Source organism: Rhinolophus ferrumequinum, chromosome 4, assembly GCF_004115265.2.
Source record: "Rhinolophus ferrumequinum isolate MPI-CBG mRhiFer1 chromosome 4, mRhiFer1_v1.p, whole genome shotgun sequence".
NCBI classification, from domain to species: domain Eukaryota; kingdom Metazoa; phylum Chordata; class Mammalia; order Chiroptera; family Rhinolophidae; genus Rhinolophus; species Rhinolophus ferrumequinum.
In genome coordinates this window covers 55,947,273-55,962,313 of record NC_046287.1, presented here as the reverse complement: position 1 = coordinate 55,962,313, position 15,041 = coordinate 55,947,273, and the positions used below count along the sequence as shown (strand labels likewise).

General features: G+C 39.1%; 1 protein-coding gene across 6 annotated transcripts in view; it reads right to left on the bottom strand.

Moving 5' to 3' along the window:
* The window catches only part of TMCO3 (transmembrane and coiled-coil domains 3), a 51,066-nt gene that overhangs the window by 22,628 nt on the left and 13,397 nt on the right, over positions 1-15,041 (bottom strand). For all 6 annotated transcript variants that reach the window (XM_033104736.1, XM_033104733.1, XM_033104731.1 and 3 more), the window contains 3 exons: positions 14,127-14,255; positions 11,563-11,655; positions 5,327-5,513 (listed from right to left, as the gene is read on the bottom strand). In XM_033104736.1, coding sequence (XP_032960627.1) covers positions 5,327-5,513; positions 11,563-11,655; positions 14,127-14,255 — 409 coding nt within the window. The remainder of the gene's footprint in view (positions 1-5,326; positions 5,514-11,562; positions 11,656-14,126; positions 14,256-15,041) is intronic.

Below are 15,041 nucleotides of genomic sequence, written 5' to 3'. Positions count from 1 at the left end.
CTTAGGACTTTTTAAATGTACTTCTAAACACTAAAGTATCATGTTCCCCCTAAAATAAGCTATTCTCTTTTCAAAAAGCGACTGACAGTATATATATACATATATACACACATATATGTACACCTATATATATGTATCTATAGGTATATACATATATACATATATATTTAAGGAGGGCACAGCTCACAGTGGCCCCTGCGGGGATGAAACTGGCAACCTTGGTGCTAGCCACACGCTCTAACCAACTGAGCTAACCGGCCACTCCATGACACTATATATTTAAAGACCAATCTGATAGAGTAAATTTATACAAAAGAAGCAGAATAACCAAACCAAACCAAAATCCCTCATGACCAGCAAAAACTTTGATTAGAAGTTTTTAACAGGCTTGTTTTACTTATTATACAGAGTTACATTTTTGGTGAATGAAATCATCTTGACTTAGAATTTTACAATATTCTACACTGATGATCCCGTAGGTTGTTGTTGTGAGAGCTTGTACCTCTGAAGGCTGGTTACAGAGAATACGGAACGGCTGGCACACCTCACCACACACCTTGACGGGTCCATGATGACTGGCACTCTCCTGATCTCGGGAAACTCGGTGGGTCCTGAGCTTGCAGTTACGTCATGGCCTTCTCCCCTACTCCTCACACACAACTCATGTATTTCAGACTGTGCCCATTACTGTACCTCTGCTTGATTTAGAGGAAATATAAACATCTCTAAGTACATCTCACTTTTTACAATAGCATTTGATGACATACTGCCAGCATTTTGTAAATGTTTTTACAATTTTGTTCTCTTCCTTTGCACCTGATCATAGTCAACTGTCTTAACTCAGTCACTTATCTACCACCAGGCCGCAGGCACCACGGGTCAGGGCCAGGGTCCTCACCATGGGCCCTGCTGCAGGACCCATGCTCTTCTCAGGAAGCACCCACTCGTGAGCAAATGCATTTCGGCTGGAGGAGAAAGACAAACGCTTATAGTGGTGATAAGCATAAAATGTAAACACAGCAGTCAATACAAAGGTGAAAAATAATATTGAATTATTAAAAAATAGATACCACTTTTATTATTTTTCATGTCTGTCTTCATTTTGCATTACGTTTAATTTTTGTGCTTATCACTGCTATAAGCATTTTAATTTTTTCCTGTTTTCCATTCCTTTGATTAAATACTTTAAATGTGTGTAAAACAAAGAATATAACAAATGTCCAGTACTGAATTTTGCCAAATCTTAAATTTTTGACACCTTGGCTTCAGATTATTTTTTTTTAAGGACTTTATTGGGGAACAGTGTGTACTTCCAGGACTTTTTTCCAAGTCAAGTTTTTGTCCTTCAATCTTAGTTGTGGAGGGTGCCATTCAGCTTCAAGTTGTCCTTTCGGTCTTAGTTGTGGAGGGCACAGCTCAGTTCCAGGTCCAGTTGCCGTTGCTAGTTGCAGGGGGGGCACAGCCCACCAACTCTTGCAACCCTTGCAGGAGTTGAACCGGCAACCTTGTGGTTGAGAGGACGCGCTCCAACCAACTGAGCCATCCGGGAGCTCAGCGGCAGCTCAGCTCAAGGTGCCATGTTCAATCTTAGTTGCGGGGGGTGCAGCCCCCCACCAACCCTTGCAACCCTTGCAGGAGTTGAACCGGCAACCTTGTGGTTGAGAGGATGTGCTCCAACCAACTGAGCCATCCAGGAGGCAGCTCAGCTCAAGGTGTTGTGTTCAATCTTAGTTGCAGGGGGCGGAGCCCACCATCCCTTGCAGGACTCGAGGAATTGAACCGGCAATCTTGTGGTTGAGAGCCCACTGGCCCATGTAGGAATTGAACCAGCAGCCTTTGGAGTTAGAAGCATGGAGCTCTAACCCCCTGAGCCACTGGGCCGGCCCCCTTGGCTTCAGATTTTTTAAAAGAAGATACTGTAGGTACTTGTACTGAGCCCTCAGCTATCTCCTGCTGGGTCCCACTCTCCCTGGCTACAACTCCAATCAGTGCCTTATTTTTAACGTTTATCATCCCCTTGAATGCTTTTCTACTTTAATATAATAACATCTGTGTGTTTGGGAACAACACCGAGCTTATTATTGTGTAATTTTAAACTTTATATAATCAATATTTCTGTAATGTGCTTTTTTTTGCTCACCATTATATCTGAAAATTATCCACATTGATACACAACGCAAGGATTCAGTTTTAAAGCTGCAGTAGAATACATCACAATTGACCTATTCCCCAATCGATGATAGGTACTTGGGTTTAATTTTTCCATTATCACAAATGTGCTGTGATACGAACTTTCTAGTACATTTACTGGAACACCCCCTTCCCTTGCTTGTTTTCATGAGATTTCCCCTAACCACTCCTGGCGCTGTGCCCTAACCTGCCTACGCTACTCCCACAGGAAGGAGCATGCTCTATTTGGGAGTCGGTAGTAGCCCCTTTTTCCCTGGTGAGCAGCAGCCCAGGTGAGGTGACAGAGTGAGGTCTTTTGCAGGCCCTCAGGGGAGGCCTCCGTGGCTGCATGCTGCATGGAGCAGTGTCAGGTCCCATTCTGGGCGTAGGTATCAGAAGCTCCCGGTTGCCACATCTTCTATGGCACTTTTCATCATCGTCAAGCTGCTAGTGTGACCTCCATCTGCTTGACCCCTTTGTTTATCATCCTGTGGGTTCTAAGCACGGGCATGGAAGAGTGGAGTTATTTACTGGCCCCCTTTGAGAGGCCAATATCTGATATGCTGATATACACCCAATATTTGATATACTGACTGGAATCTTGAGAAATAGAAAAGGAACAGAATTTGGGCAACAACTAACAAAAACCCAGACTTGAAGAGTGATGGAGGCATCCTTCTCGGGCATCTCTTCATGCCCCCAGTGGACAAGTTTGTGAGTATAAAGCTTTGCATGATTTCAAACTTTACATAAATGTTATCAGACCAGCTGTCTTCTGTATCTTGTATTTTCCCCCTCAATACTGTATGATTAATTCATTTTTACTTCTGTAGTTTTTCAGTAGATGAATAACCCATAATTATTCACTGTATTACTGAATACTCAGATTACTTATAGTTTTTTGCTATTAAAAGTGATTATTTTGAATATTCTTTCACATTTCCAAGTTTTCTAGGATATGGCTCCAGAAATGGAAATTTCTGTTTGCAAAATTGTTCTCCAAAGCGGCTAAATCAACTCACATTCCCATAAGAGTTCCAGGGACTCTACATTCTTACTAATACATGGTATATCTATTTAAAATTTTCTGCCAGCTCACTAATGAGAAATGGCATTTAATGGTCGTTACCTGCATTTCCCTAATTACTAGTGAGGTTCAACATCTCTTTATCTTTATTGGTCATTCAGATTTCCTTCTGTAAGTCATCCTTTAGGATGTTTTGCCTATTTTCCAATTGGGTTTCCATTTGTTTTGATTTATTGAAGTTCTTGACACATTCTAAGTATTACTCCCTTGCACATTATATATATAGCAAATGTCTTCTCTCAGTCTGTGGCTTATAAAAAAAATACCTTTTTAATAAAAGTTACAAACTTTAATGCGCTCAAATTTATTAATATATTTTTTTGGATTCTGTGTTCACGTTTTAAGGAATTCTCTTTACCCTAAGGTCATAAGGCTATTTTTCTCTAACAGCTCTAAAGTTTTGTTCTTCACATTTAGGTATTTTAATTCATATAGAATTGATTGTTGTGTATACAGTTGAAGGTAGTGCTCTAATTTTATTCTTCTGTATGGATAACTGATTCTCGTTCGCTGATCAGCCCACTTACTGGTAGTGTCTGGGCTATCCATTGCACCCCCCTACCCTGTCTTTGCCTGGGCAAAACCATGCCACACTGAGCATGGCAACGTGACAATAGGTCTTGATATCCGGTGGGGAAGCGCCTCACTTCAAATTAATATTGGCTAGTCTCATCCTTTGTTCTTAAATCAACTTGAGGATTAGTTTGCCAAGTTTCATGAAAAACCTTGCCAGATTTTTCACTGGGATGGCTGTTTCTAAAGTTTGGGGAGAAAACATCTTTATGTATTGAGTCTTTCCATTCATGGGTTCTCTTTTCTATAATATTTTGTAATTTTATCCACAAAGAACACACATATCTTTTCAGAGATTTAGTCCTTAGAACCTTGTATTTTTTGTGGCTATTACAAATTGAAGCTTTTTTTTTTTTCAAATTATATTTTCTAACTGTGCTACAGGTGTATTAAATTTTTACCATATAGGCTTAATTATAAATTTTCCCATCAAAATGTAAGTCCTTCAGTATGTCTACCAACCTCCCAAACATGCAACCCATTAAATGACTCTTCCTATCTTGTTAGGCCAGCTCTGCTCACTGCCAGGTGGGTTTTATCAGCCAGGTCAGCTGCACCGCTTTGGTGTTCTCTTCCCATATCTTCCCTTTCATTACTGTGTGTTGAAAAAGGGCGAGTATGAGTGTGAAGTTACTATGATATTTTAACCCTGTTTTTTACTGACTTTTACAAAATAAGAGTGAAACGGTGAACATTACCATCATGAATGAACATGATGTAAAAAATGGCAATACTGTCAAAGTTTAACTGTATACAGAAGACAGTGCCACCAAACAACAACTCAGAATGTTCATTCTTAGCTTCTGATCAAGTCTGATTTCACGATACATGACAATGATTTAGAAATGGCAGTGTTTCACACACAGCTGAAACCAATGCCAAAGTACGAGGTGCAAACACCTTTAATTAACAAAGTTCCTCATATATTTTGTAGTAAAAGGTATCAAAACTATGTCAATTCCCAATTCTTGCCAGAATTAAAGTAGTGAAACAGTGCACATTAATCTTTTTTTTTTAAGTCTGCATGTAACAATATCAGTTGACAGTAGGCAATAAATACACTGAATTATCTTACATAACTAGAATTCTGGAGGTGGGCAGAATTGGCTCCAGCGATAGCGCGGGCCTGAATTTTTCAGGAATATACACAATACATTGTGTAGTTTCAGGTTTAGTGTAGCACATTAATGTCTTAAATCCACCAGTCCCATGTATATTTTTCAATGTAGCCTCATTTCTTTTTAAACCTGGTCCTCCAACTGTCCTAAATTTATGAGTATGTAAAAGGCATTTTTCTTAATCAAGTGGAAGTTTGGAGAAACTAAATTTATAGGGACATCAGTTCTTAAGGGAACATGAGCATAAGTACTCATAATTGTTAGGAAAACCCCAGGGTGGGAAGAAGAGTTGCAATTTTTTCTAATAGGCCTTCTGAGTGAATTCAATCAACTAAATATGCAACACTTCAACATATACCAAGAACACGTCATCACCTACCTTCTTTCTCACCCCGAGCACTGCCCACGAGGAATCTGGACACTAATGGTGTGCTTGATAAGGACAAGCAAGTGGAAATAAAGACACTCTGGGTGGGTCTGATCTGTAAAAGGTGTCCCCATAATAAGCCAAATGCAATCATTAATAGTGTCATATAACATGGTCCTTGTAAGGATATCTTCCACACCTTAAAGAGAACACATTGACACATATTTTAGTGACAATAAGCCATCGCGTGACTAGCATCATACAGAGCACATACACATATACTGTCCAGTAATGGGGCAGGCCTGAATCTTTCAGGAATATGCACAACAGATTGTGTACATTCAAGAAGCAACTATGCAGTAGACACGTCAGCACAACATCCAAAGTCGTAATGTTAACACAATGAAAACAGCAAACTCTAACATAAGGCTTTCCGAGTTCTAGGTATTCTTGTAGGGACTAAACACACATGTCTCTCTGTGTACACGAATCTGTATGTATATGATTTAATCTTCAGAACACATCTTGGAGGTAGATAACACTCTCTCTCCCATTTCTAGACGAAAACACCAAAGCCCAGATTAGGTGACTTGCCCAGAGTCCCACAGAAGTCAATGTCAGGATATAAATCCAGACAGCATGGCTCAATAATCAAACAAATATTGATTAGGCATGTCCTGGCACTTAGCACTGCGCTAGACATGACGGAAAATGTGAAGAAATCAGGTTTGGTTTTAACCTTCTGGGATTTTCAATCTAGTTGAAGAGACAACATAATAAAATCTGATATTTACACAAATATGAGTATTACATAGTAACAAAAGAAATTAACCAGAAACTCACCCTATGCTACTTGAAAGCACTGGTTCATTTTCTTCTCCTTATTTCCCCCTCGCAGTCAAAACCGATTCCCCCAGCCGGCCCCTCTACTGAAAGAGCTCGTGGGAGATGCGTGTCTTAGCACAACTCCAGGGCAGTGAAGTCACACACAAGCGTCCAGAGGCCCTACAAGCTGGCCGGCCTCATCTGCGTCTCAACTCATCTACTCACTTGCGGGGGTTCTGAATGCTGTGAGCTTTCCCCTCCCCTGCTCTGGTTCTTGGTAAAAACCCACACATCCTGCGAAATCATGACATTTTCTTTGGGAATCAGCTCAGCTGGGCATTGATTTCCTACTGTGGCTGAACAAGCACACACACACCCTGCCCTCCGCACGGCTGTGACCGCCTGCCAGGCTGCTTGTCTACCACGCAAACTGCAGGACATGAATTCCAGGGGCCTCCCAACCCTGTAAAGCCCAAAATGGAGGAGACAACACAGGTAACTGAACTGAGTGCTCGGCCCTCAATGCAGAGCCAACTCTGTGTTCTGCCACGTGACTCTGGCCAACGTAGGCCCCCCTCTCTCCTTCCCAAAGCGGGGAGAAGGTTAGCTCCCAAAGGCTCTTGCTCACAAGTTCAAATTTCATGTCCTCCACTCCCTGTACTTGGCAGTGATGACAGCTATCATAAGCTAATCTCTTTCTAATAACCCCTCCTCTTCCTGTATACCTCAACCAAGGAGTGGTGAATGACCAGAGTGGACCCATACAGCCAGCTGCAGCTTCTGACAAGGTTGTGCACGTTAGATTTTAGGGTTCACAGCTTTTAGGTAGTCCTTCCTGTAAATAGTGTTAGCCCTCAGGGTATTCCTATCTGCAAAGGACACCTGGAGTTTAGGCTTCAACCTGTCACTAACTGGCTGTGTACCTGGCGTAGGTAACAATCTCTACACTTTAGTTTCCACATCTGTAGAGAAAGGTGACACTAAATGATTTCTGAGGTCATTACCAGAGCAAACTTTTGACTTTATTATCTAGTGTCTTGCTACACCTTGGTCAGGAGGGCCAGAATCCATTTAGCTCAAGAAGCAAGGTGTGGAGGAAACAACAGTGGGAAATGAGTCCAGAAAAGATCCTGAGGGAGCCTTTGTTAGAAGCTTCGTGGGACCCTGGACCGGAGCACCTGCACCACCTGCAATCACAGAAATGCAGGCCCTCAGGCTGCCCCTATTAGTACCTTTGGTTCAGAAGGAGCCCCAGGTGACTCCTCACACATCAGCGGGCGTCTGAGAAGCTCTGATGGGGAATCCGCTAAGCCAAGGCCCCGCTCCCTGGCACCTGGACCACATTCTCAGATGCATGGATGGCCTCACATACTCTTGAGTTCTAATTTCCTCTTTCTTTTCCTAGGACTTCTGTCTACCACCCCCATACATCTGTCTAAAATCCCCAAATATAAGCCTCAAAAGGACAAGGACCGTGTTCATTGTGTACCTCACCTTACAATCAGAAGCTACCAGAGCGTCTGGAACTCCATCCTCAACAAACAGGTGTTGAGAGAACAAATAAGGAGCAAAAGTAAGAAAAAAGAGCTCTTGCCTCCAGTGATTTTATAATCTATTTAGGGAGAGACAGAAACTGAACTATTACGACATGAAACTTAGAGGACAGTTTAAGAGGAGCTAAAAGAATGAAATAAGACAGTAGATGACGACTGACGAATAACTGATTTAGACAATCAATGAGACCAGTGGGCAGAACAGAAAGACCAAGTTTCTTTAGCGTCAAGGAAGAAGTAGTTTCTAGACTGGTATTTTGAATAGTTTCTAATCAGACCTTTAAGAGATTTCACATAAGACCTAAGAGGGGCCTTCTGGCAATTATCAATATTTCAAAAACCCTGTTAAATAATTTTCCACCATGATGAGGACACATGGGTAACCCACACAGCAGGAGTCCTATCAACTCAGAACATTACCCTAGTTACTTCAGATGCTCTAAAGCTTTACCAGTTACTTATACCTGAGAAATAGAAAAAGAAAAACGTATTACTTAATAATGTAGTTTTTATTAGGTAGATACAAACCTTTTGCCACCCAAGCCCATGGGCCTGGAAAGTGATACGAGTCCAGTTTCCGAACCACCACAGGGGGGCAGCAGACAAGGCTGTCTGCGGCTCCACATCAGGGCTGCACGGACATTACCCACCCAACTCACTCACTGCGGCACAGACAAGACGCAGAGAACACTGCTCAGTCACTTAATTGGTGCCCTTTCCACTTATCAGACCACGTCACATTTACTAAGCTAACTCACATAACACAAACCTTCCTTCCTGAGCCCTCCTCGAGCTGCATCACCAAGTGCAAACTAAAATGACTGAGTGTGTAAAACCTCAAACATAAATGTCAGCATCGTCATACTGAGGAAGGTATGCAGCTTTTATATTGAAAATTATGCTGCTCAGCATCACTAATCATCAGAGAAATGCAAAGTAAAACCACAATGAGATACCACCTCACACCAGTCAGAATGGCTATCATCAATAAATCAACAAATAAGTGTTGGTGAGGATGTGGAGAAAAGGGAACCCTCATGCACTGTAGGCGGGACTGCAAACTGCTGCAGCCACTATGGAAAACACTATGGAGGTTCCTCAAAAAATTAAAAATATAACTACCTTATGACCCAGCAATTCCACTTGTGGGTATTTATTCAAAGAAATCCAAAACACTAATTTGAAAAAATATGTGCACCCCTATGTTCATGGCAGCATTATTCACAATGGCCAAGATATGAAAGCAATCTAAGTGTCTATCAATAGACAACTGGATAAAGAAAACGTGGTACATGAATGTAATGGAATATTACTCGGCCATAAAAAATAATGAAATCTTACCATTTGCGACATGGGTAGACTTATTATGCTAAGTGAAGTAAGTCAGACAGAGAAAGACAAATACCATATGATCTCATTTATATGTGGAATCTAAAGAACAAAATAAACAAACAAACAAAACAGACTCACAGATACAGAAAACAAACTAATGGTTGTCAGATGGGAGGGCAGTTGGGGGGCCGGGTGAAAAGGTGAAGAGATTAAGAAGTACAAATTGATCGTTACAAAATAGTCATGGGGATGTAAAGTACAGCACAGGGAGGACAGTCAATAATACTGTAAGAGCTATATACGGTACCAGGTGGGTGCTAGACTAACTGGGGGATCACTTTGGAAATTACATAAATGTCTAACCACTATGCTATACACCTGAAACTAATATACAATAATATTGAATGTCAATTGCAATTGAAAAATAAAAATAAAAATTATGTTAACAGTATGTTGTAACATTACTTTCCTGTTTAACACTGAATGCTGTAGTGGAGAAATACATAAATTGTGAAAACTTAGAGCCAGAAGAAACTTTAATCTTACAAATGCATCACTGGTGTGAGGCACCCTGCTGAGATGGCGATGCTAGTGATGGAGAACCAGAACTCTGCCCCTCTTTGCTCTACACACAAGGGAGCCATCCCTGTTCGCTGTGAACTTCTCTAAACTAAACACATGAGAAGATCCAGATGAGACTATGCTGTGCTACGAATTGGAGCCCCATACCTGTATGGGTCCCAAGATGATGTTCCTGCTTGGCCTCTCAGCTCCTTTGGAGACTTTGGAGGTCCTCACCATCCAAGCTGGTTTTCTTCTGTCCCACCCAACACACCCCAACAGAATTAACAGGAAGAATGCAGCCACTTTTCTTTAGGACCCAGGAAAGTAGCCAATATTCTTTAGGCTTTGAATTTAGAAATTAATATATAGAGGTTCTCTTATCAGAAGCATGTAAAAAGATACAAAGATACCTGGAGAAAACACTAAAGTAATTCAGAATGCTTTATGAGATGGCATATCTTGAGAGGTATTTAAAAGGGAGTGAAAGCAATCAGTAGATGGACAAATGGAGCTTAGCATAATAATCTCAAGATCCATCCATGTTGCTGCAAATGGCAGAATTGTACACCTGAAATCTATGTAACTTGACTAACAACTGTCACCCCAATAAACTTTAATTTAAAAAAAAATGAGGTCAAAAGAAACAAAGGTCAAAGAATAACATGATGAACCAAGGAGACAAATAGGAAAAGAGGTCAGCAAAACTAGAGTAGTTACTTCTTTAAAGCAAACACAAGACTTTAAATGAAAAAAATATTTTTCCTTATTATAAAAAGTATATGTTGGTTATTATAGAAAATTTGCAAAATGTGGAGAAGGAAAAAGAGAAGCCATTCAGTTGTTTGGTACACTATTTCCTGTTGCTTTTTCCTAGGCATTTGGGATCCTTTTGGATTGCCATGTTCATGCCATATACTCATTTTTTTCTTTTTAGGTTTATCATTTTAACATATTTTTCTTTATTACACATTCTTGTAGTATTTTTAATGGCCACATAATATTCTATCAAGTAGCTATGTCATAGTTTAACTGTTAGATACTCAGGTTTCTTCTAATCGCTTATAAAATTCTATAATGAGGAGCTGAATGCCTTTTGTGGGTTAATTAAAAAAAACCTTATGTTTGATTGTTTCTTTTGGATCGAGACCAAGGAGTAGAACTATCAAGGCTCTTAAGTCAAATTGCTAGACTGCTCTCCAAAAAGGGTGCACTAGTTGTAACTTTCATTAACCTGGTTCAAGAAAACCTATTTTATTACTTTTGCTCACTTGAGATTAGTATTCTAGTTAATACTGGTAAGCAAAATGATACTTGATTTTAATTTATATATTTTTTTGTAACCAGTAGTGTCCTTTTATCCCTTTATCCTCCCCATTAGCTTGTAAATCAGCTATTTTCCTCTTCTGTGATGTATTTGTTCCAACTTAACTCTTATTTCCATGCTGGAATACTTCAGCATTCAAAGCAATAATTCTAAAAGCAAATAAATTTAGAAGGCAACTGTTGCTGCCATTATTTTAACATTTATTCATACGTTTGGTCCTATTACAATACTAATCTTTCAAATATTTTCATTTAACAGTGATAGAACAATAAAATCAAAATATGCAACTTATTTAGGAATTAGAATTAGTAATTTTTTCTAGGCTAATATACTGAATATTCAATCCCTATGACAGTTCAGCCTCTAACTGTTTTAAACCTTCTTGGAGGGACCCATATATTAAAATTCAAACATATTACTGCTCAGACCTTTTTTGTAATTTTCCATTTATTCATTGAATTTTCACCTTTTCTAACATTTTTTATCTTGTAGAATTTATATTCCAATAAATAATATCAAACTAAAACATCATATTGTATCCTAAAAATATTTAATTTGATAGCCAAGTCATGACCAAATGTTAAAAGAAAATAAACCAAAATCATTTATGTTCAGTTGTGGGTAACAAAACAGATTGATGAGGTCCTTACCTTTCTCAGCTTTTCCGGGGAAAATTCTAAGCCAACAAGAAAAAGAGTAAAGAACACGCCAAATTCTCCTAATGTCTCCACTTGTACAATAGACTGAAAAACATAATTTTAAAACCATATAATTTAATATATTTAACATATTAAGTATGCTTAACAGAACAATCTTGAACTAACAAGCTCAGTGGAACTATCTCCCTCCCCCGACCCCTCCCGCCAAAGCACAGTATATTTTTAAAACAATTAATTCTTTGAATTTCCTCTATATCTGAGATAATTTGGACTTCCTGATTATAATGCTTTTTTTTCTTTTTTCTTGATTACCTGGAGGAACAGTTTTCTAAGAATAAGCTCATGCATTCACCTGTTTTTAAGTTCATTAATTGCCACTGTTATCTTCAGTAGTTCCTTTCTTTAGTTTTCTTTATGTGACAGGGAGGCATTAAACCCGAGTTTGATGCTTAACTAATTTAGAGTGTTTTACTCTCATTTGGGCTTGAACATGACTAAGTGAATGAATTATCTCCCGACTACCACATTTGGTCATATCCCAGGTTTGGATATACAGTATTCTTATGTCCTGTGTTTGTTTTGGTTCTTCAATTGCTATTTATTTTTAATGTTATCACACTATAATAGAGAATGTTATTTATACTATTATATTTGGTACTATTTATGTTACTTACATTTGAGGTTTTCACTGTTGCCACAAACAATGGCAACATTTTTTTCAATGTTTCTTGAACATTGGAAAATAAAGTACAGGCTCACGTGTGCTATCCTAACCCCTGCACACCCACACTCAGTTTGCCAGCTATTAGCATTATGAATCCTGCCCCCTTATTGGCAACTGTCCTCCTTTCACTTTCAACCTTTCTTGATTGCTTTATTTTTACTTAATCTTGTTTACTGTACTTTTTTTTTCCTGACACCATCTGGAAACCTGTATCTTTTAACAGGAAAGTTTATTCCACTGACATTTATTGTTACAACAGATACTTGCTTACTTCTTATATGTTATGTCGTCTCATTTTTATGCTTCTTTACTGCTCCTTTTATTTTTTCTTTTATTTTTCTTCCCTTTTGACAATCAGGCTGTAACCTATGACTTCAGAGTAACATACTTAAACCTATACTTCTCAACTTAATAAATGAAAGCCTATCAACTTCCTCCGAGGAAAAGATAAACATGTTGGTATAATTACACTTCCTCTATTATCCACTCCCCAATTTTGGCTAGTATGTTGTTGCATTTTTATTGTTGCCTACTGTAATTATATAATTTTTCCATGGTATAGCTGATTTATTAAGAATTATAATATTTATAGTATCAAGTTATATCTATTACCTAGTTATTTAGCCTTAATTCTTCGCTTATAAGCTATCTTTGCTGCTAAGTAAACAAGGAAAAGGAGAACATGTTTGTATTTGCTATTGTTTGCAAATACTCTGAAAAGGGAGGGATGGGACACAGACTCCAAGACATTTTTCACTACAGCTTTTTACATCCTTTTCAATAACGGAAAATTACTTATTCAAAAAATTAAATTAAAACCATTCTTCCCAAAGGCCACCCTGACAAGTTGAGGCCAGTCCACCAGAGCACCTTCCTCGTTGGTTATCTATTCTACCACTGAGTTTCCAGGCTTTTAGCGTAGAGCAGCTGAGTGTAACTTCTCACCTGGCTAATCTCACCTATTGTTAAAATTAGTTTGGTGTGACGATTTCTTCACCACCCTCTTCTGCTATTGGCCAGTCTAGGAAAATCACAGAGGTCCTCTGACCTGGTGCAAGGTATATTAATCAGCAGTAAGGGAATGACACTTTATTCACTACCAGTGGAGCATTCCACAGCTTTCACCCGTTCGCAGACTTCTGTTCTACCCGACTGCGAAGCATCAGTGAGGTTTTGAGGATTCCGTCGTTTATTTTCGGCCATCCTATATTCCTCCTTCTGTGTGGACTCATGATACCTATTCTTGGCATTCTCTATTTTGTCAAATTGAGTGCATTTAAATGACAAATTTTGAAGCGCACAAAAGCCTGGGAGCCCTTCCTTATTGTCAGAAAGTGCTGTCAACATTAGCTGAAGCTCACTTAAATTTGCTGGGCAAATGGCCTCCAGCAAAAGCAGCGTCAGTACCACATTGTTTCTCGGGGTCTTCATAATACCCTATATTGAGGCTTGATAATTCCTCACCACTTTATCCGTTTTTCAATGCATTAAGAATTTTTTTAAAAATACACTTAATCTAGCAATTTTAGTTGCTCTCAGTCTCTGAATAATCCAGTCCATCATATTACCGAAAATGGAATCTTTAAAACTATCTAATTTAAAGATACGAACAGGGTTATTTTCTCTAGTCAAGTCACTTATTCATTAATGAACAAAATGACTTTCTTATGGTTTAGCGATTTCCTGATACTTTAAAGGGCATCCTCTTTGACATGGATTATAAGAAACTGCTATCTTCATTAATTCAAGTTCAAAACTTTACTCAGTCTTCATGAATGTTTCTTTTGTTGTCTGTTAAACAAATACTAAAACAGTTCCATTTTGTTCTTACCTTAATACTATTTAGGCCTGAAGGTCCCAGAAGTACACCACAAATAATATAGCCAAACATTGTAGGCAATCCTATCGTCGTGCACAGCCATCCACAAGGTAAGGACACCATTCCTATAGTAACAATGTCCTAGTGTAAGAATAAACAAGTAAGAAACACAAAAATTCAAGACAATAGCTGGCAAGAAAAGGGTTGGTTGATGGAGAAAGCAGGATGGGATAGTATAAAGACTTCTCTAAATGAGAATAAAGGGCAGATGAAACTAAGAGATAATTTTACTACAACTGTGTACCACAGAGGAGTGGAAAACACTCAGAATGTTGCATTCTAGGAGTAGATGAGGTTAGCTCCTGATGGTCTAGCAATTACAGCAAAATACATCTGTTTTGCTTAAGCCCCATAATAGTATTCTAAAAATTCGGAGCACTAGGACTCCATTTAGCCTTCTGGTCTGGGCAACCTTCAGAGCTGGTTTCCTAGTATAACACACATACCTTCACCATTGGGTTTCCTACCACAAAGTCAATATAAACATCACACTAATAATAGATTCAGGCAAGAATCATCAGTAGGTGCTAAAACTACTGGTAAAGTTTGATGAGAAGTGAGATTTCAATAGTCTTAAAATATTTCCCCAGAAAGTATGTATTAATTACAAAGGGAAAAAAGGGTAACTTTACAGTGGAGACCCAGCCTGTTCCCAGAGGGCACTAGTACGTTTTGCAGACTCAGCTCCTTCCAGTTGCGTTTCCAGGCCCAATGGAGGAAGGCCAATACAGGTGCTGAGTTTTATCTATCAATTCAAGTATATTGATAAAGGGATCTGCCCCCCACAGTAGCCCGTGGGGATCATTTATCTTCCTCTCAGCCTGTCTGTGTTGGCACCATCTCTAAGACAAGGTTCTTTGTCTGGCT